The following is a 22309-nucleotide window of genomic DNA, read 5'->3' on the forward strand; positions in this document are numbered from 1 at the left end:
GCAAGAAAGGAAGGGGGGGGGAGTGGGCTGGTAACTCTTTGCTCTCCACAGCTTCAAATAGCAGCAGCTGAACCAGCGACTCCATGGATGTACACACACATACGCACACACAAATGCATACACCGCTAAGCGTGACTTCCTCCACTCCGCCCTCCTAGTCCTCCAGCGCACGAGCGAACATGTCCCAGCCTGCGTGTCTCCTCTGTTACCAGCCTATCAGGTTGGCTTTGGCTTTCTCTGTCAGTTTGCGGACACGCCCTTTTGAGGAGGTGCCAAAGGTTATTGATGAGTCCTCAAACAGCAGCTGCCTCTGCTCCTCCTCAGAGTCCTCCTCCATGTACCAGGCTGACCGTCGACCTTGGTTACGTGTGCGCATGGACCCTCCTGCCTCGTCCCCTGCCTCCTCCTCCTCCTTAGGAGGTTCTTTCCGGCTGGGTCGTTGGGTCTGGAGCGGAGGCGTGCCCTCTTCGTTGGCCCTTCTGCTGCTCCTCCTCAGTGGCGAGGGCTCCGGTGACTCAGGAGGAGGAGCAGGTTCCTCGATTCTCACCACTCGGGCCGGCCGCGCCGTCTCGGCGTCGACGCCATGCCAGAGTCCGACAACACTTCCTGTGCAGAAGACATGCCGCCTTCGTCGCCTGTGGACGGGTCGACCTCGTCGTCAGGGGTGAAGCTCCTGCGGCTGCCGCTCTGTCTTATGTCCTCCGCCTCCTGCTTGCTCTTCCTACCTCTCTTCTTCCCAGGTGGGCGACCTCGCGGTCTTGAAGGGCTGGCCGGGGTTGAGACCTCTGGTGGACTCACTGGCGGCTCTAGTCTGGACTTTCTCCCCCTTCTTCCCACACCCAGGGTCACATGACTACTGTGGCCATTCAGGTGGACTGTGCTATGAGATGAAGTGCTGCCAGGAGAGCCTGAGAGGGAAAAGGAAAAAGAACAGAAACGTAAATGTTTACGTCCTGATCGTAAACCTAAGCTTTACACGGCCACTTCATTGTGACGTGATCTCTTACCTGGTGTGTGTCGAACAGGTGTCCTGAGTTTCCGTCGAGTGCTTCCGCTGCTACTCTCTGTGGATTGGGAAGGTGTCACCTTCTCAGGAGCTGGTGAAGACGAAGCTGGCACAGAGTTATGAGCCCGCAGCGAGCGAGTCGACTCTGTTAATGAGAAGGAGATAGAACAAGGAAATAAACAGTCAGGCTAGGTAACAGGCGAGGAGATGTAGTGTGCTTTCTTGTCCAGCGTCAAATAAGTAAATCAACATCACTTTGGTTAGCATGGCTTAGCATAAAGGCTGAAAAACAGCTAGCTCTGTCCAAAGGTAACAAAAGGTGACTGTCAGCGACTCTGACTCACAAACTTATGTTGTGTGTGCATAAAAACCGAAATGTAACAGCAACATGCTGTGGCCGACTATTCCTTTGCCTGCTGCAGTGACTTCCTGGAGCGTTATCGTATTTATTGAACACATCTGTGATGATACCTGTTGTGCTCGGCGTGCTGTTCATGACGTTATGTGATGAGGACGAGGAGGGTAGTGAGTGTGTCGTATGGCGCGCGGCGCTACGCGTGCGTCCTGGAGCTGGCGTTTCTGCTTTGCCGTTGACCATCTGAGGCGGCTGCTGCTTGACGGGGATGCTCTGCCTCAGAGAGGAGGGTCGTGAAGGGACAGGCGAAGGCTCCTTCTTTGCGTTCACTCTGGAAGATACGCGTCTCTTCCTCTCTGGGCTAGAAATGAAATCAAAAAGTAACCGAGTGTGACATCAGGTTAAAAAAATATATATTTAAAGCTGCAGAGAAAGTTAGTACCAGTGAGGGGGAAATTTCATCTACCTGGACGCGGTGCTGCTTGCAGGAGATTCGCTTCTCCTCCTCCTCCTCTTCATTACGTGCCGTGTCTGTCTGTCTGTAGTGTGTCGCGTCTGTCTGTCGGTGCCTTGTTTGGTCAGTTTATCAGTCAGGCCGTGGATGGCTTTGTAGTCAGCCAGGATGGGGCTGATATGCTCCTCAAACAGAGCAGAAAGCCTTAGGCTCATACTATAAATCTGAAGAAGTTAAAAAAAACAACTTAATTTGAGGATTTAATTTTATGGACCTATAAAATCTATATTATAGGCATAATGAGCTGTAAATGTGTGTGTTTGTGACCCTCACCCGAGACTTCTTACTGGGCGTGTAAGCTTTGGAATTGCTAAAAATGAGCCTGACATCCTTGCAGAGCTCGATGGGAGACTGGTACTTTCCTTCCGTCAGCGTGTTGAGAACAGTGCCAAAGTCCATCGGCGATTCAACTATTTGCAGGTAGTCCTTGAAGAAGCAGAGGGACAGTTGGGATATTTCATCCTTCATTTGAATTGTTTTCAAAAGATGACAAAAAGGAGAGGGAGAGAGAGAGAGAGAGAGAAATGGGGAAAGAAGTGAGAGAATAGGGAGGTTTGAAGTTTTCACTGTCAATGAGCTGAAAAGGAAAAAACCTAAACCAGAAGTGAAAGAACTGCACCCTTCTTCTTTTGAAGAGAACTCAAGGCCACTGAAGCTGCGAGTCTGTTCACATCATCTCCTTCACAACCTGAATGAAGAGGCCTCTGCCTCAAACAGCACTCCTCATAATTGAACTGGAGCCACTTGTGCCCCAGACTGTGCAATTCAAGGACCAAACAGGGTAACTGAAAACGCAAATCAATGTGATTGTGATGGAAATTTACAATGAGCTAAAAACTCAGATCAGCTCCAGAGAGTTGAGTTTGATTCTGAGCTCGCAGGTATGCACCACACTTAACACGAAAAAGCGAGAGGTTTGTTGCATGGTTACCGGGTACTCTTGTAGGTCTACAGGTTCTCTGAAGGGCTCAGAGTCTTCACATTGAAAGATGAGATCCAGCAGCTCTTTGCAGCGTCCTTTCCACGCGTGAGGGTCGTACGAATGAGGTCGAGCTCGCAGCTGGCGCTGTATGGGTCGACGGCCCTGTGGGAATTAATAAAAAAACAGTAAACAGCCATTTCTGATACTGAACCTGCTTCGACACTGACACTGTATCCGCTCATGTAAATCTGTTACATATGTTACCTTATGGTTTCGTGTGGATGTTCCAGGAGTATTAGTATCTTCGTCCTCTTCCTCGTCATCCTAAATAGGATAAAAGAAAAATAATCTAACATGTTTCTCTGTCGGCTTAATTTTATTTTTTAGCTCAATAAGAAAAGAAGGAAAAAAGCAAGATTAGTGTCTGTTTTCAAAACTTTACGCTTAGTATTTATTTACCCTCAAAAAAGTAAATCGTGTACAAGCAATAGTAAAAAATCTTTTCTTCCCCGATGTGTATCGTATTGTTAACACCCCAGATCGCCTTGTGAATGAATGCAGTGTAAGCATGCATACGGACAGTCACACACACCTCATCTTCAGAGTCAGAGAAGGTTGCCTTCTTCATAGTTTTATGGAGGGGCATGATGTCTGTCAGACTTTGGTCCCTGTGGAAGAAATAAGGAGGAATCAGGAGTTATTCCTCAGTGATAGGACAGGGTCAATGATCTAAAAAATATTCATATCAAATTATTAAACCCAAAAAGTCGACTGTTGCAGCTGTTGGGAAAGCTACATGTGGGGTATGAAACATTCATTGATGAGTAAGAAGGACATTTCAGATGATTATTTTAACATCACGTGACTGTGATTTTGTAACGCTCGACATTAAACGTACTCACTTAATGAACTGCAGCATGAGGTCAGAGACAAACTTGGCGGTGGTGACGATGAATGACCCCGGCTCGTTGAACGTCTGGGCGTTGTGTTCTATGTAGCGAACCTCCCACATCAGAGAGGAGAGCCGCCTGAAAGGAAAACGCAGCTGTTACAGTCGGTCCCTTTCACACACGCTCTGTATCTGATAACCCGAGGGGACGCACCTGTAGAAGCGGTTCACCAGCCTTTGGCGTATAGTGCTGAGGTCAGTGACGTAGGCCACTACTGTGCAGTACGTGGGGTACGCTTGCAGGTCCACTGGGAAGGCAAACGGTGCTGCAACATCTGTGTTTGTTGAAGCAAGTACGTGATAGAGAGTTATATTAGTGGTGCACATGAGCCAAAGGGATCCACATTTGGTATTATGAGGAATTAAATCAGTTTAAACGTAACATAGAAAAACATGAACTGATTTATTTTTATGGCAGGATGGCTTGCATGTGTTTGTTTAATCCATTTGCTGAAATTGATTTTGATTCCTTTCCAACAAAAGAAGCCCGGCAACAGCAATGCAAACATTTTTTTATCTTGTTTTTCTTTTTGCAGCTATTCTGAACATAACTGTATTAATTTAGATGTTTCCAATGGAGAAAAAATATTTGATAAAAATCCTGTTCTGCAAAAGACTTTCACCTATCGGATCATCATGGAGGATGTTTGTGTCCCTCAAATGCACTTTGAAGATGGCTGGCTCCAGACCCACATATCATACCCGGAACCTTTTATCATTTATTACATATAAATATCACCTGTTAGCTCCATTTAACACCGTTATGGAACAAAATCTCTCTCTTTTGGCATCTTTGCTTCCTCCACCCTTGCATCTCATCCTCATATCTCTGTTTAACTTGGTCACTGAATGGAGCTAAGAGGTGAGGAGGCCCTTTAGCATAACTGGAGAACATTCCTGATAGTGAACCATGGGCTAGATTTACAAATCGTCTGTCCCAGGACAAAACCCATCCTTTGCCTTAAAAATAGGAAACTTTAAGGATTTGCTAAATAGGCAGAGTGTCAGTTTTGTGACTGAAAGGTGTGGACTTGGTTCTTTTTGCTTCTAACTTTATTGTTCATATATTTGAAGAATTTTTTTCACTCAGAACACAAAATCAGAGTTGGAATTTGAATTTTTTTATGCGTCTATGATAGTTTGCAGTAGGAGTGCTGATTTACTTGGAATGCCTGGGGAAGAGGTTATCAGAACAAACACATATTAGGTTTGGGTGTGACAGCTCAAAGCTGCGAGGGCAGTGCCGAAGCTCTTCACTCAGTCCTAACACTGAATGTCAATACTGGTATTATTGATGAAACAGAGCAGAACTTGGGATAACTTAGTGTGGAGCATTGTAACTAGGAGCAATGGCAAAATACAACAGACAAACCTTGGATATATTACAGTCAGCACAGTTACAGTGAGCAGAGTGATGCGCAGTGTTTCAGGTTTTTAGGTACATTTCTACAGAGATCACTTCATAAGGAAAACTGCAGAGAGCACGACAGCACCTGTATCTTTGCTCATTTTTACTCAGCGGTGCCCGCACACGGAGCTCTGCAACAGGATGAGTTATTTTCATGCATTTTACTTTTTTTATCGCTCTACAATAGGATCAATTATAGAAAATTTTGAAATGTCTAGCAGTACAACAATGTTTATTGTTAGTATGTGTGTAGTAGTGAGTAGTAATGTGTGTATTCTTACAGAAAAAAAGAGCAACGTGACCATTTATAGATGTGGTGCAGCCACAGCAACTTCATTAACATGATTGTAACCTAATCCCCATGTTAAGGATTTGACTGCACAGGTTTATATGGTGGAATCGTTCTTTATAAAGCAGCCCTGCTCTGGATGAATCCTGAACGCAACCCAAGCTCTTTGATTTAATCTGAGAACGACTCCCTCGACTTCCAAGACCCCTCGGAGCCCGCTCGTTTCTAACACAGTACGTTGCCCTCATATCAAAACCCATTTGACATGTGAATTTGCGCTGCTTTTGGTAGATTGCATTGGCCATTATATAAAGTAGCAAGTCTTTATTTCATATTTAGCAGAGTCGTACGTTGTACATACGTACATTGAATGTGACACATGAAACAAACACAAATGGAGAATGTCACATCGCATTCTCACGCAGATGATGAAATAAATGTAATATAATGGAAAATCTAAAGAAATCGGACAGGTTTTGATTTTCTTAAACATGTAGATGTTAATAATCGTTGTGTGTGAAACGATGTTCATGCAAAGTTTCGTTTAAATTTGCACACCGATTAAGGAAGGTATGAATACAGACTTATATAGATATGTTATAATCTAATAGCAGGATGGGCTGGCTGACTGTGTGTTCATAAATCAGCCATATAACCTGCCACTCCCACATATTTGCAGTTTCAGCATCACGCCAATTTGCCCTGCTAAGTAAATCTGAGGCCAAGTGTGCTGTGCAGTGAGAGCTTGTGTGTGAATGTGTCTAATCCCCAAACTGTCACTAGAGGGAGCCATCACACCATCTTTCTTCCACTAGCAGGCCTTCAGTCTGCTCCTAATGTGTCATTACATCACTTAACGGGAATTCATGGAAGCACCTTAACATTTAGTTCAGTGTGTTAGCAGCTTATTCCTTTGAGCATATGATCCTGGCCCCTGGCTGGTTCATCTGACTCATGGGCTAAGAGTGGTGACTCACACTGGGAAGAGTCATCCAGCTGCTACCTTACAAGAAATGCACCCTCATGGCGAAACTTCATATCACCGCTTACGTGGCTAATGTTAACGGGCGCTTCGTGACATCATACCGAGTGTGCAGAGCTGGTCGATGGCTTTGATGATACGTTCGCACTCCTCGGCGCGTGTGCGGCAGCCCCATTCACCGTCCAGGGGAACGTACAGCAGCTCCTTCTGCTCCTCTTCGATGAGCGGAACACTCTGGCCCAGCTCATCTGGAAACGTGGCTGCAAAGACATAAGGACGAAATTGTCACAACTGTAAGCTGTTAAAACTGAAGGAATGAGTTCTTTGTTGTTTTTCAGATGAGCACCGCATTTCAGATTCCTACCATCATCGGGGATGGGTTCCATATCCCAAGGACTCATCTTCTCTGTGTCTCCATTATCCCAGCTGGATGGGAAACAGGGTTGAATTATCATCATCATCATCATCACATTGTAATCTTAGCATTTTGTTAGTTCTTTTGTATTTTACAAAGTCGGCATGTAGTATTGAGCATAGACCTTCATTCTTTAACAAGGTTTCAAATAATGTTTGATGGTGAAGCGCTCAGTAAACATACAATATATTTATCAGTGGTTCAAACTGTAAAGTGACAGCAATGCAAAAGGTATTTCCAAGTTTTTCCAAGCCACGAGGTGTTTCGTGCAATAGCGAGGGTCCGCGAGATGTAGCATAATCACAAGAAGCTATCTGTCTGAATTTGTAGCAAGTAAATTCCTCTTAAGTGTTAATAGGAATATTTTAATGACAAATATTCTGTTGGTGTTTTGTTTCAGGATGTAAGAACTTGAAATCATTAAATAATAGTATTCACTATTATCCTTTTGTACCAGGAGACCAACTGGACAGTAGACAAAGTGGGAACTGATTCAAGGGTTTCACACTTTTGCAACAGCCAACATCAAAGAAAACAAAGAAGACCAAAAAAAGAAAAATTGAAATTTCTCTGACTCATAGCGTGCAATTTTTGGGGGAAGTTTCATAGTGTCACTAAGAGGTGGTACTATCTCTATCAAGTGTGCCTCGTTTACATTATCTTATGCCATTGTTGTATATGACTGTAGTGGAGTCTATTAGAGAAGCAGAAACTGTCTGGTGGTGATTACATCATCTATACGTTTGGCTTTCTAACGTATTGTTTCAGAGTCTCAGAGATATTTCTGGCATTCAGAGGAAAAACACTGCAAGTATGTAGTGACTGTCATCATCACCTTTGAATCTGATAACAGTCAATGTAACACTTTGCTCCTCTTTACTTCCTTTTCCTCACCATCACCAGCGAGTTCTTTTGAATGTGATTCATGTTGGTCTTGTTTGCGTCATTCCTTTGATCTAATTTCTTTGTTTCTGTATGCATCTCTGCCTGTGCACATTTTTGTTCTTATATAGAGTGTCTTGGTGTCTTGCCGATGCAAGACAGTCCTACCTAATGCAAATGCAACGGATTTGCCGTTATGCCAAAAAGAACTGCAACCCTACTGAGAACAGAGTAAATCCAAGCTGTGGTCATACCAGACATTGTAGCACTGGAACAAGCTGTCAGGATACTGGGACTGGTAGGGCTCCTGGCTCTCAATGGTCCCAAACCACCAGGCATCATCGATCACTGACCGAAACCTGTCACCTATGGAGACATCACATTACTACAGAGAACTGTGCAAAAAAGAAAATGAATGTCATATACGGTATCATTTATATTTGAGTGAAGTCGCACCGCAAAGGTAAAACTGACCTATGCGCCACTGCCTTTTTCTGGCGTTGTCAAACTGCTGCCGCAACACCAAGAAGTCGATTACATCAGGCATGTCGTGGTACCTGCAAGTAGTCAAGAGATTTGTAGCAGCAGTTCACTTCTGTGTGCATAAAGTATATGCTATCTGCTGTCAAGAAATATTACAGGAGTCAGTGTTTTTATGAATAACCTCTTGTCTTGTGTAAAGATATGAAACCTTGCTGAAATGTGAGTTTTATAAATGACTTCAAAGAAACATTCAGCTGCCATGTTGCAAAGTAGAACAGAGACCATATAACATCATATAAGACAAGAGTTTCATAGTGTACGGTTTTAGAAAGATTAATGACATCGGCTCATCTTAAAAGTTGATAAATGTTTGGCATATATTGCAGTCTTTTTACACCTATGCACAAACTCTTTTGAAACAGTTATTCCATAGATGATTTTAGCCAGAGCCAAAGAAAAACTATCAGTATTTAAAAAGCAGCACAGACATTTTTGTTTCTCAACAAAGAAATGAACTTTTCTACTTCTTGAAAGTATCAACCAAATTGGTACTGCCAAGTACTGATTTACATTCAATCAGTTGGTGCCAAACTCAGGTATCAGAACACATCTGGATGAAAAGAAGATGAAGAGCGAGTGAGACCATGTGCCGTTAATTCAGTTATGTGTCAAAGAGCAACAATCACACAGGCCAATGGCAGCAGCGGTGTGCAAACAGCAGCCTTGAGTGGGGCTACGCTTTTCAAAACTCAAAGCAGGCAACACAAAGCTGGCCATGACAACACATCTAATCTGGGGAAGCACCTTGTCAGACTCAAGAATGCATCTAAAAGCTGTGGAGTGTTTGACATCCTGAAAGCCAAATTCACCAGAGGACCTGAAACTAAGTTAATCAGGTCTGTCGCCAACATACGAGCCACGGATGATGGTCGGGACCCCTGCATCTTCTTCAGGTAATTAATGTTTAATGTATTATTTTACAAAAAGCAATGTACTGGAAAAAGGCATCATTGGGAAACAGTCCCAAATTCCCCAAATACCGGCTCTGGTACCATCATTGTTTCAAATGTGAAAAGTACCAAACCCTACTGTTAGGGTAACTAAGTAAGGTAACAGAGTTGCATTCTGACTTGCAGTCAGAGGCCAGAAATGAGTCAGGAAAAACCCAGTACTCTTATGTGGAGGCAGAGAGAGACACTTACTTCATAGAGAAAGATCCCCCGGTTAATTTTCCAGTGTCTGGGTCCAGAAACGCCAACTTCAGGCAGCACAGCGTGGGCAAACCCACCTCATACTTGATTCCAACTATCTTCATCAACTCCTGCTCCTAAATGCCACAAATAAGACATAACGAGCACATTTGAGTTCTCAAGACAAAAAAATAAAGAAAATCATCCTGAAAGTCTAATTCAATACTTTGGTTTCTATTAACAATTCCTCTTTTAGTTATTTCTTGTTCTTTCCTACAGGAAAGCCCCAAATCAAGTGTTTGGTCTTTTTGTTTGTGTGTAGGTTTTTTTCCAGCTGAGAAAAAGTGAAACTTAAAGTCTGGCTGTTCAAAATACTAACAGAAAATAAAAAGATGTCGTAGAAGAAAATGCTGCATTTCATACACTACAAGCAGCACATTCACAAGGAAGCACACTGTGCCTGCAATGCATTATGTTCTGCTGTCTGCACAGGAATTGCTATTTCAGCTTCCTCACGCAGAAGGACAGAAAAAAAATGAAATGTATACCGAATATAAAATGCAATCCTATAAACTGTTGCTCTCAAGTGTTAAAGTGTCTGACGCGGTGGCTTTCTTTTCATTCTTCCGTAGACAGTTTCATATGCAGTTTCATAACTTTTTTTTTTTGCTCAGTAGACATTTGTCTTTCGGTAGAGAGATGTTTTTAGGAAAGAAAAAAAAAGATTAAACTAGGAATGTGAAAAGTGGTGGAGATAAAGACGCCACGCCGATGAAAGGTTTGCAGGAAAAATCCTGATGAATTTTGCATTGCAACAAAACAGCAGTGAATGATTACACTAGCATACCCGGTAGCCGTCGGTGAATCCCTGGGTCCTGCTATGTACTGTTAGGAGGACAGTGTCGTTTTTTATTTATTTATCTGCCTTATTTTGTTTTAATCGTGTCCCGTCTGGCAGCTTTTGCAATCACAATTAGGATCTCAGCGCACTGTTGTGCCAAACACATTTAGCTTTTCCAAGATCAGCTCTATAAAGTCTCTATAGGATCATCTTGTTCAGGGTTTATCTGTTTATTTCTTCATTTCTATTCATGTTATTCCAGTTATTACATTCAATGAGGTATACAGTATGACACGGGTATACAAATCAACACTCTTCTTGTGGTGTGTGTGAGAGTGTGAGAGAGAAAGAGAGAGTCTCAAGTGTGAGTGTGTTTGTGTGTCTTTGCCACCAAATGTACTTGAAAATGAGGGTGGGAAGCTGCAATGAGGGTCCTCAAGAGCCCAGGCAGACAGAGATGGATCCGGGAAAACCGGGTCATCCCCATCCCAGCAAGACAAGCAGGGAGGGCCTAGATGGGGCGCCCACAGCCAAGGGGCGCGAGTCCCAAATGACCAGAGGCAACGGGCAGCTGCCTCCACTAGAGGCCAGTCATACTGGTGTGAGCTGAGATCAGGGTCTCAGGGCTTCAGGTGCCAAAGAACACGCCCCCCCCCCCAGTCCACAGCGTCTTTTTTTAAAATTTCTCATGGGCTCACCTTTTTACCTTTGGATGTCTACATTCTTAAAAGAGAAATGTCACTGAAAATATGACTCCTTCAAAATGTCAGTGAAGCCAGGATATAACTGCTGTTCACTGCATATTTAAGAGAGAGGCAGAGCTTTTCATAGAGACACTGGTTTAGTTTGGATTTGGTTTTTTTATTAATTTCACTGTCAAACTGTTTCTTACCCGGAGCTCCATCTTGTGCCACGGCTGCTTCTTAGGATTGATGCTGTAAATTTTTTTCTGTTTGGCCATCTCCACGTAAGCTTCATGGCCCTGTCTGAAGTAGTACACCTGCACACACACACACACACACATATGCAAAAGAATTAACGGCTTTAAGTGCACTTGTAAATTCCTTTGGTGCATGCTTGCAATGTAATTAAAACTACATGGCATAACAACTCGAGATGTGCCCTTTTGTTTTCATGGGTGTAATGACCGTTAATGCCACATGAGGTCTCCGACTTGTGATGCAGACTTTAGTCCTTGTTGCCATGTAAAACATGACCCTGTGTTTTGGTGTGAGCAGACATGTGGTGAAGATGCGGTCGGCGTGTACCTCATCGCCCATCTGGGGTATGTAAGGACATCTCCGGGGGACCGTGTCTGTGATCCAGGCAGAGGGAAGCCATTCCTCCAGAGTTAGCCCTTGCTCCTGAAACTGCGTCCTCTGCAAGACGCACAGCAGAATAAATATGACACGTACTGTACTTATAATCAGGCGTGAAGCAAAAGACGTGAAAATGCAGTTCATTACTGATAACAAACCTTCCTCTTCTCCTTTGGCTTCTTCTTCTTTGGTAATGCGCCGTCTTTGTCTGCTTTGTCTTTCTTCCTTTCCTTCTTCCCCTCCCTCTTCTTCTCCCCATCCTCCTCTGAGCCGCTGCTTTTCTTCTTCACTTTAACGCTCTTCTTGGGCGGTTCAAGGTTGATCCCGGCATCGGCTGTCCAGTCCGAATAATCGCTAGAGTAATCGCTGCAAATACATCACAGGGCCGAGATTAAACAGAGATTTGCGGTGTCTGCTCGTGCCGCGTTCTGATTTGCATTTAGCGTGCGAACATATCGTCGGGAGATGAGTGACGTGATAAACTGGAGATACGCTCGGTGTATCTTACCTCGAACTACTGTGCTCATCTGGCCAGGGCTCCTTCTCCTCATCATCCTTCTCCTCCTCTGAGGAGTGCCCGTTGATTTGCCGTACCTCCACCTCTCCCTGAAAACACATAAAAAAATTATATTACGACACAAAAACAAATGGACAGAAAAAGACAAGGAATGACAAAAATCATTATAATAAAATGTCAAATCCTCAGAACGTCAAAGCTTAAAACTATTCACTAAATTCGTAACAATGCAGTATGAATATGTACCTCTGAGGTGCTATCATCCTCATCAGCAGCCTCAGCACTCTGCCGACTTGTCTCTTCCATGGCAGCGCGGGTTTGATAGCCATGGTTACCTTGGCTCCTCCTCGCTTCATCTACCACACACTCTGATGTCGGATGAACCTGGAAAAGCAAAGAACAGGGAGATGAGTCCTGTGTTTGAGACATGCACATTTCTGATTAAGAAATTCAAAATTAAAAGAAAAACTCATAATAAAACAGCCATAATCTAGTCGAACAGCTATGCTCATGAACTCACCCTGCTCTCCTTGGGGAGAGAGTGGAGAGTACGTCTTCTCCTTTCTGACTGATAAATATTGATCTCTTCCTCTCCTTTAGCTTCACGCCAGTTCACTTGTCTCCTGCACACACACAGATCACGAGGTTCATCATATTTAGGAGATCCTGTTCCCCAGAGAATGTGAGAACGTGTTTGTGTACATATCTGTTTCAGGAGTTACCTGACAGAGGCTTCTTCGAGCTCAGGGACCAGCACCCTGCGGCTCCAGGCTACCAGATCTCCCTCTGTGGCCATTTGGCTGCGAGGGGCGTTGCTGTGCATCTGCCGGACTCCCTCGATCTGCCCGCTGCGTCGTAGACCCACGTTGGGCGGGGAGTGCACCTCAGTGGGAGATCCCACAGATCCTGAGGGGGTGGGGGAGGAGAGATAGGGTTTCACTTAAACTGTTGGGGAACTGTTGCACAGCACTAAATAAATGATGAGACCGCTAGCAAAATCTCAGAATTATTTCCAGTAGACCTTCTGCGAAGGTGTGACATATGGTACACTTCAGTGCATCACAGTAGAAAACTTTCATATAACATGAAAAAGTAATGAGAAATAAATTGGAATAATCTGTAACTAGAAATTATTTGAATTATCTGTGATAATAATTAAATCTGAGCTTCTGAATTTTAAAAAATAAATGAAACTGACAGTGATTACATAAAACCCAGAGAATTATCTGCAGTTTTCTTCCAAAACCGAAAGTTTAAAACTGAAGTTAATGTTTTTCTTATTTAAATTATTTTCAAAAAAAGAACAATTTTCCATTTATTTTATGTCCCATGATTAATCGACTAATCACCAAGGACTCAAACACAACTGGTTTGCATAGGTAAGAAATAGGAGTCTAAAAAATACTTTTTTTAAACGTGGCTTCAAATAGTAGAGGGTCGGTTATTAAGTATTTTAGGAACCCATCAGCTAATCTGCTGAATCTGGGGACAATACACAGGGACTCAGGTGCAGCCAGTAGATATACAGGCTGAGACTTCCTGTTTCATCCACCAGTCACTGCTTAAGAATGCAAATAAATTTAATGCAGCTAGTAAAAAGCTTAATTGTCTTCAGCTGATGGTTTTGAGACTGAACATTGGCCTTTTTTTGTCTCCACACTGGCCGTTTACCAGCATGTACCCATGTCTGATATCACTGGTCAATAAAACCGACACCACAAATGGACGCTGGGAAGCTTCCGGTCCAAAAATTTTTTATCTTTGTCTACAGATGTCTTCATATTTACATGCAGATATGAGTTATTAAGCAACTGAATGATGGAATCAATAAGGGGAAAAAAAGTGTTCTTTCATAATGCAGTTGGCTCACACTCTATTTTCATGTGCTGCCACGGAGCACCAGAGCTGAGGACACAAATAGTTCTGATCTTCTGTACTCATCACTCTGGGAATTAATTGACCAAAAAAATAAAAAATCATATCCCACAAACACACATTACCTACTCACAGTGTGCTCTGTGAAAACAGGCTCCCTGCATTCACTAACTCTTTGAATCAGGGGAGTTTTATTACATTTCCTGTTTAAAATCCCACTGAGACACTTATTTACATAATTGCAGTTGTTGCAAATTATGCATGCTGCAGGTTTCATTGAATAAAAAAAAAAAACTCTTCATGATCCACGAATCATGTTGTCAACCTAAAGGTCTGAGAAAACATAAATAGTGACTGTAATACATGTGCTGTTAATTCTACAAATGAATCAATCACAGCAAACACGTCTGCTTCAAGTGTAAGATGATGCTCCAACATATTAGTGCTGTTATGGATAGATGTGAATAATGACTGAAATCCAGGAAAATGAGAACAAAATAAATTTGGGTGGGTAACGAATCAGGATAAACAGTTAGCATCGCTTTAATGTCATGACCGCTCCTACCTCTGCTGGACCTGGTGTTTGCGGCAGCAGCAGAGACGTCATTGGTTCCCAGTCGTTGGTCCTGTTCCTGCTGCAGCCTCTGAATCATGGTGTCCAGAGGACTGGGACCATCCACCGCCTGTTCGCTCACCACTTGATTCAGGCCTGACAGGAATAGCGCAAAAGTGAGACAGAGAATTAAAAAATGAGCTTAAATCCAACCATTGTTACAGCCACGACGAATACAACTGCTGCCTAATAGCTTAACTATCTCTGCTGTGCCTTACTAACACATTTCATTAACTGCTGATTGCTTCTGTTTATATCCCAGCCAACAGCCTTCTGAACTCTAATCTTAATTGCCATTGCTACTGTAGTTTCAATAAAAGCCTCACATTGAGCTCATTTAAAGACAGATAAGATTATTGTCAGGCTATGACGGCACAGACAGATGACCTCTGATAAGACAGAAGACAGCATCACCTGCAGGCAAATATGTAAAGCGCACAAGCAGAACTTCAAAGGAGGTTTGATTTCAGCCTGAATACCTGAGGAAGTGACCCCCATCTGAGGAATCAGCTGCTCATCCCTGCAGCCCTCCCTTCCGGGCACCAGCCGCTGGTATCTTGGCGGGTGTGGATTCCCATCCACATCCACCAGGAAGGGAGGGGGCATTAGGTGTGGAGCTTGCTGAGTTTGTTCGTCCAGCACGTAGTTATTGGCATCCCGGATCAGTGGCCGGTAGTCGGTATGGAAGAACATCTGATCTGCGATCTGAGGTTGAGAGGGTACGGTGCTGTTGTTATTACTAATAACATGCGATGAGTTGTCGTGTATGTGCATAAATATTGCAGGTCGGGTTACCTTGTCGTACTTGCTGCTGGAGCCGAAGCCAAAGATGAGCAGGTGACCGTGGGAATCGGTGGCCGCAAAGTGCTGCCCATCTGGACTGCATTTGCAGTCAAACAGCGCTCCGTGCCCTTGGCCCTCAATCTATAAAGGGTGAGACAAGAGTGGAGGGGAAATCTTAAAACTGCACTGTAGCTATTTGCACTGCATGGGCACAATCCACTATTAATGTCTTGTCAACATGCCAGCAGAATTGTCTAGAAAGAAATATGCACACAAAGAACAAACATCAAACAGTTTGTAGCACAACAGTAGCCTGTTTATGCAAACCGACATGAACTATTCCCCAAAAGGAGGACACCTGCAGAAAGCAAAACTTCTTCAACAGGAAATCAGCAAGAAACCCCTGACTGCTCTGACCGTCAGCCAGCTGCTGCTTTTGGTTTGATCTGCGGGTTTTCCTTCATTCTCACAAAGGCTCCATTCAACTACAAGATGGAAAGATGCCTTTATAGCTTCTCACACTTCTCATTCATGCAAAAGTGCCAAACTCAAACAGCACATGGACTACTCAGTTTTATACACCTTGCATGTGTTTTTGCCCAACTGGATGACAGAGTTGTTGGAAATTAGCACCATAATTTTGCTGCAGTAGAAATACCGATTCAAAAGATTTCAAGCTTAAAAGTGAAACCAGGGCATCCTGTAAACAGCCTCTGCCGTCCTGCACTAGTGACATCATTCAGAGAGTCTGTGCAGAAGGTATGGGCCTCAACAGCAACCACTGAGGCCGTGCGGTTTAGAGGGGACCTTGTTTTTGTGGTCTCGGAGTGGGCTGTGTCCTCTGCTGGTGCTGGTGGTGGTCAGTGAAATTTGTTTTATCGAGTCCAAAGTCAGCACAGGTGTCTACCTGGAGATTTTAGGCCATTTCATGCTTCCACCCACTCACAAGCTTTATGTAGAGGGAGCTCTCCCTAACCCACAGCGCCCAAACGACTACCAAATGATTCACTGACCATATTATCACAATGTTATTACTGTGTGAAGGCCCCTATAACAGCAACCTGGGATTCAACAACACCTCAGCAGTGCCCAATCTGATCACCTCCATCCCACCCCACAGTGATGCAGTGATATGCGGTCAGTGTGTTTAAAAATGAACATACTTTCCAGAGGCTGGACCTATCTTCAGGGTTCAGACAGCTCTAAAAGCTATGTTATTTACATCACTGTGTAAAGTCAATGAGAGCTGATCTCTCTAATAGGGTCATCTCAGGCACTCGGCTCTGACAGTAAGCCACACCCACCTGCTGTTCAAATTTTCTGCTTAAGAGGGGCAGCCAATTAATAGCAAGACGTCTTAAAAGAAGAGGGAGGAGGGAGTTAACAGGGCTTGTTGCAGGCAGAGGATGAAGTGAGGGGGTGCACTAAGGCCCAGTGTAAGATAATTAAGGATTATGCAGTTCCCTGCCTGTGTGTCCTTTCTGCTTGTGCTAATCTTACTCTACATTCACCTTTACTCTGCAACCCCCTTTTGTGTTTTTTTCTGTCCACAGGGAGGTTTTCAAAGTTTGATCGGACCCAATAAAAATCTGCTTCCTCCTTACACTGCTGTAGTTTTTTTTTTAGGTTACTGCTGGACATTTTTGACTTACTACTTTACTGTCCATGTATCCATCATCCTTATTGTTGTTCCTCCAACCAAAAGACCCATTCAAAGCTAAGAAAAACCCTGACAAGAGGACGCTTTTCAGGAGAAGTCCCACAGTAAGTTTCAGCCTGAAACTTGGGCCTTTACACATGCACAAACACATTGTGTTGTTAGGCAACACTATTCACTGTCTATGACCAACACCAAGATTTGGCCAAATGACCAGCTCACTATGTGAGTCACATGTTCTGGGAATGTGATTAATGCCGTCCTTGGTTACTATAGAAGCAGGAAGCAGGAAATACTACAATAATTAAAGCACTGGATAAATTTGTAGAGTGGCATATGTGATTCATTTTGATGAGAGAGCCACGAAGGGACGAAGGGAGGTGAGAACAGTAATGAAAGCAGAGAGAGAGAAAGTGAAAGTATAGAGTTGGGAGAACGTCAACAGCGGGTGAAAGTGAAATAAAGGGTGAGATGAGGAGGGGAATGGGAAAAGAATTCTATACAGGCCAGAGTAAATACAGTTAAAAAAAGTGCAGTGAGAGGATCAAGATCTGGACACGCGAGTGAATGAAACAGAAGTGAGTGAAAGGCAATGACACGCAGACGAGGAGACGTTCTGTGGACGAGACGCTCACCATGTTGAAATAGGAGCGGATCTTCACTCCTCTGGCTAGATCCCACACAATACAATTCCCATCATGCCCCGCTGAGAAAAGGATTCTTGGATCAAAGGGATGTGGCTCCAGAACAAACACTTCATCCTCGTGACCCTGTCGACCAACAACACGAACATCTAGGATTAGTTTAAGAAATAAGAAAAAAGAAGCAACAGCCAAACCTGACTTTTTGTGCTTAAGCCCACACACAGCTGAGCATATTTTGCATTCCTCTCACTGCTAGTGTGCAAACCCACATGCTTTTTAAGTTAACAAGTAACAAATTCATATTCATCTGTTTTTTGTTTGCTTTTTATATACACTGTTTTCAGGCAGCTATCAAATGTTCCAGTTTTATCACTGCGTCACCAAGGAGACTCTGACAGTGTGTTAGCAACTAGATTTCTGATCAAAAGTAAAGTAAAAATGATGAAAACAAGGCCAATAGCTAAGCAGTGAAACAGCAGCAACCTAAGATGACCCTAACAGCAACACCATAATACAGAAGAGTTACTTGAGTATAATGTTTAGCGGGTTAACGGGAGCTGACAGGAAGACAATAACTTAAAGCAGAAGGATGGCATCTCCATAAAACCACTCTTGACACGTCTAGGTGACATTAAAGCTCGGTTGGCTTTAAACATTTAAAATTTTAATGAAAAGAAAACAGAGGTGTTGGTGTTTGGACCTAGTGGTCCCTGTGAGCCCTCCTCTGTTGATTTGGGACGCCTGGAAGTTTATTTTACATCTGTTATTACTGACCTTTGTCCAGTTTTTATCATTTAAGGCGATTGGCAAGAGTGAAATCTTTTCTCTCTAGGCAGCACTTGGAAACAGTGATCCATGCTTTCATTTCTTCCCGTCTGGACTACTGTAACTCACTTTACGTGGGGGTCAGTCAGTCGTGCTCTCACGTCTGCAGCTGGTTCAAAATGCCGCTGCACGACTGCTAACAGGAACTCGTAAAGGAGAGCATATAACGCCTGTCCTCGCCTCACTGCACTGGCTGCCTGTGTCTTTTAGAGTTCATCTTAATATTCTTATGTTTGTTTTTAAAGATTCACGATCTAGCCCCGCCTTACCTCTCAGAGCTTCTACATCCCTACACACCCTGTCGGTCTCTTAGGTCAGCTGACCAGCTGCTCCTGAAAGTACCGAGATCCAAGAGGAAGCTCAGAGGGGGCGGGGCTTTTTCTATCATTGCTCCTAAATTATGGAATAACTTGCCCTTGCACGTTAGAGAGGTTCCTTCATGGTTCACTTTTAAAACACGTCTTAAAACCCATTTTTATTCTTTGGCTTTTGACTGTAGTGAGACTTAGCTTCTCTTGGAATTAAATTACTTATTAACTAACTAATTCATTATTTTATTTTTCTTTCTTTTATTTGGCTTTTATTTATATCTTATGTAATTTTATTATTTAGTTCCAACGTACAGCACTTTGCGTCAGCTGTGGTTGTTTTAAAGTGCTTTATAAATAAAGATGATGATGATTAAATAACCACCTGTTACAACCAAAAGTTTTGTCTCATGCACTTTGCCAGTTCAGTTTTTATTTAGATTATTTTTACATCTTTCTCTGATATAGTGATGAATAATCTGAAGGACTAAAAAACTTATTAGCAAATAAATAAAAATTACATTTTGGCCACATCTGTACATATCAGCGAAGCAGAACAAAACTAACTGATTAGCCTCACCGCCAGTTCTATTCGGAGTAAAAGAACATTAATATTCTAATCACACGGTGCAAGTATCAACACTCAATGGACACAACAAATCAAAAATTCACAACACGACATGCACGACTTATTCCGGAAACAGCCTACACTGCAACTGCTGAGCCATATCACTCATGTGCACGATAGGCTGTAAGTCTGCAGGTTTTTTTAAAGTCACAGCATCCGAAAAAGTGGATAAGTGAATAAGAGGGTTTAACCTCTGACGGCCATGAATGTATACAGTGTGAACTGGCAGTGCGTTGTGGTCCAGTCAACAGTGATCTGAGCTGTTACATAATAACACACAACACTGTATTACAATATTATGACACGCATCTTTTTTTGTGTCCGAGTGTCAAGTCACCACATACCATCAGGACATGGACCAGATTTCCAGTGATGGAGTTCCACACTTTCAACGTCAGATTGTTGGCCGCCGTTATCACTGTGCTGTCATGGCGATCCCATGCCACCATGGTAACCTTCAGCTTGGTCACCTTGTCTTCCAGCGGCGGAGGGTTGTACTTCCTGAGGGGGAAAGCAGTGATGCCATTCAGGACTAAATTTTAAGCCCAACTAAGGTCTTTTTAGTTTAGTTTATACATAAAAATCAGACACAGAGTCGTTGCCAGAGGTATTAGCAGTAGCATCACAACAAAATTCAATTTTCATGTATTTCCAATAAAAGTTCATCTTCACTATATCACAGAAACATGGAAGAAATCATCTAAATAAAAACTGAGCAGCATACTGCATGAAAAACAAACTCTGTGCTACTGCCAAATGTTTTGGCCACGACTGTGTAACAAATATGAAAATACTGTAAAAACAAAAAAAAGTAGACACAAGAAAAAAAGTAAACGCCATCTTTTTCTAACTACATTAGTTAAAAGTTTAAAAAAAAAATCAACTGTCCTTTCCTTTTGAGGAATGTATTCTATTTTCCTCAGTCCCTTTTTACACCATTAATGAGGAGCCAGACCATTCTGACAGTTAGACCTTATCTTTCTGCAGCTTGAGATAATTATTCACAACCCCAGCTGTTCCTGTTTACATAAGAAAGATGTGAAAATCAACACATCCAAAACATCCCAATACTTTTTGCTGCAATTCCCTGACCCAGACTTTCTTTATTTTACAGACCGATTGTAGGAGCAATGGTTATAGATTTAACTCTATTAAATACTTTAAGTAACTTCTTATATTATCCAAGCTGGGGGCATTTAGGACTTTTTTTAGGGTTTGTTTTAGTTAACCTCATTGCTGCATTAGGTTTGTTGTGTTTGTTCAGGCAACAAAGACATAAACAGTCAGTGTACTCTACTCATGCACCGTCTGGTAATAAATCTATACTCTGTCTAGGAGCAGTCAGGTAATCAATCACCATGTCACACTTTATCCCACAGGTGTGAAAGAGATTTTTCTTTAACTTAACTATGCAGCAGGTCATTGTACTTTAAATACATAAAAGCACGTGTAAAACACTCAAAACTCTGCATTTTTCATGAGAAGAATTCATCACACACTATAGCGCTAAGAGTTCAATGCAGGTGATTGATTATTTTAAAATGTAAACTGACATCATCACCTCCAGTATGATCCCAGCTCACAAGGTCTTTATTCCAAGCACAAAAGCACTAATGGGAAGGCCAGGCCTTGACAGCAGTGCAGAGACACATACCCGGGTAATTTGGTCTGCATGTCCAGCAGAATGCTCTTCCAGCCCTGAGGGTGAAGCTGCCAGATCCGAGCTGTACCGTCCCTGCTGCCGCTCACAAACCTGCAACACAAGCACGCGCACACACATTTATGTGAATGAAAATATAACACTTACTTTGAGATCGGCTTCCTGCAGTAAAATGGTTCCCTCCGTCTCCACACATCAACAATAATTACATGTACCCCCGGATCTCCACCTCTACCACCCTCGCTCTTTGCATACACCGTCTACACCTTCCTCCCTGCTTAGATTACAGCAACCCAGGGGAATTAGAGCTGAGCTTGTCTTTCTGCACTCCGTCTAGGCACACACGGTTTAATATGTCGCGCGCAAGCACAAGTGTGTGTCTGAATGTGTGTTTGTGAGAGAGAGACACACACAAAGAGTGTGTGTTAGACATTAAGTAAAGCTGCTGACATCATCAAGTTTTATCACAGCACCCCGAGGTTCACAACGCAACAGTGGTGCAGAAAAAAGAATTAACTGCAATAACTATGTACCTCACACACACACACACACACACACACACACACACACACACGTATAGAAATGCAATCTGTGTAAACTCACCTGTCACTGCAATGTGAAAATTGGATGCTGTCAACTTTGTCCTAAGCGGAAAAATATGAGAGAGAAACGTCAGCGCAGGCGTTATTATTTCTTATTTAGTCACCGTTAAACTGTATTTTCAGCAAATTAAAAACTGTCAAATAACTAGTTCATCTCAGACATTTTCAATTACAATTCCACATTTCATGGACAAGAACAATATTTGTGACAAATCATTTTAAATCCACCTTTAAAGTTGACTACTATAAGAGTAGCTTTGTATTTTTCACATTTCCAAATGGAAGTCCTATTTTTTTATTTATCCTCTAAATTCCTCCTCTTTGGCTCTCTTCTCAAACTGAGGATGCTCATAATCAGAGCAGCATGTCTGGAATAACCATATCCATGCTTGTTGAGATCATACAGAGGCAAGAGTGGAAAAAACTGTCTGAAAATGAGCACTGTTTGTGCAGATGTTGTATTTGTTATTTGAAGCATCTGTTATTAGGACAGTATATACAGGACAGAAAATAAGGAAGACCGTTATAGGTCTGCTTCAGATGCTACTGAGGAGGTTAATATATGGTTGCAAACTTCAGAAGCCAGCATGTTTTTTCCTTTTATTGTTAAAATAAATCAAATGAAAAATCAAAAGGAGCTTT

The 22309-nt window shown here is 42.8% G+C and overlaps 1 protein-coding gene across 1 annotated transcript in view; it reads right to left on the reverse strand.

The window, feature by feature from the left end:
- Window positions 1–395: 395 nt before the first annotated feature.
- phip (PHIP subunit of CUL4-Ring ligase complex) overlaps window positions 396–22309 on the reverse strand; it is a 33273-nt gene continuing 11359 nt past the window's right edge. Inside the window, exons 12-40 of the mRNA XM_005449784.4 lie at window positions 21669–21709; window positions 21060–21158; window positions 19750–19906; window positions 17636–17770; window positions 15356–15484; window positions 15040–15265; window positions 14513–14656; window positions 12795–12978; window positions 12593–12695; window positions 12319–12456; window positions 12064–12161; window positions 11714–11921; window positions 11505–11615; window positions 11129–11236; window positions 9408–9532; window positions 8197–8279; window positions 7977–8088; window positions 6790–6851; window positions 6530–6685; window positions 3901–4021; window positions 3700–3825; window positions 3390–3465; window positions 3062–3121; window positions 2807–2959; window positions 2149–2301; window positions 1828–2039; window positions 1478–1722; window positions 1008–1151; window positions 396–908 (exon numbers count right to left, since the gene is read on the reverse strand). Coding sequence (XP_005449841.2) covers window positions 544–908; window positions 1008–1151; window positions 1478–1722; window positions 1828–2039; window positions 2149–2301; window positions 2807–2959; window positions 3062–3121; window positions 3390–3465; window positions 3700–3825; window positions 3901–4021; window positions 6530–6685; window positions 6790–6851; window positions 7977–8088; window positions 8197–8279; window positions 9408–9532; window positions 11129–11236; window positions 11505–11615; window positions 11714–11921; window positions 12064–12161; window positions 12319–12456; window positions 12593–12695; window positions 12795–12978; window positions 14513–14656; window positions 15040–15265; window positions 15356–15484; window positions 17636–17770; window positions 19750–19906; window positions 21060–21158; window positions 21669–21709 — 4074 coding nt within the window. The 3' untranslated portion in view covers window positions 396–543. The remainder of the gene's footprint in view (window positions 909–1007; window positions 1152–1477; window positions 1723–1827; window positions 2040–2148; window positions 2302–2806; window positions 2960–3061; window positions 3122–3389; window positions 3466–3699; window positions 3826–3900; window positions 4022–6529; window positions 6686–6789; window positions 6852–7976; window positions 8089–8196; window positions 8280–9407; window positions 9533–11128; window positions 11237–11504; window positions 11616–11713; window positions 11922–12063; window positions 12162–12318; window positions 12457–12592; window positions 12696–12794; window positions 12979–14512; window positions 14657–15039; window positions 15266–15355; window positions 15485–17635; window positions 17771–19749; window positions 19907–21059; window positions 21159–21668; window positions 21710–22309) is intronic.

This window comes from Oreochromis niloticus, linkage group LG15 (assembly GCF_001858045.2).
Source record: "Oreochromis niloticus isolate F11D_XX linkage group LG15, O_niloticus_UMD_NMBU, whole genome shotgun sequence".
In the NCBI taxonomy this organism is placed as follows: Eukaryota; Metazoa; Chordata; class Actinopteri; order Cichliformes; family Cichlidae; genus Oreochromis; species Oreochromis niloticus.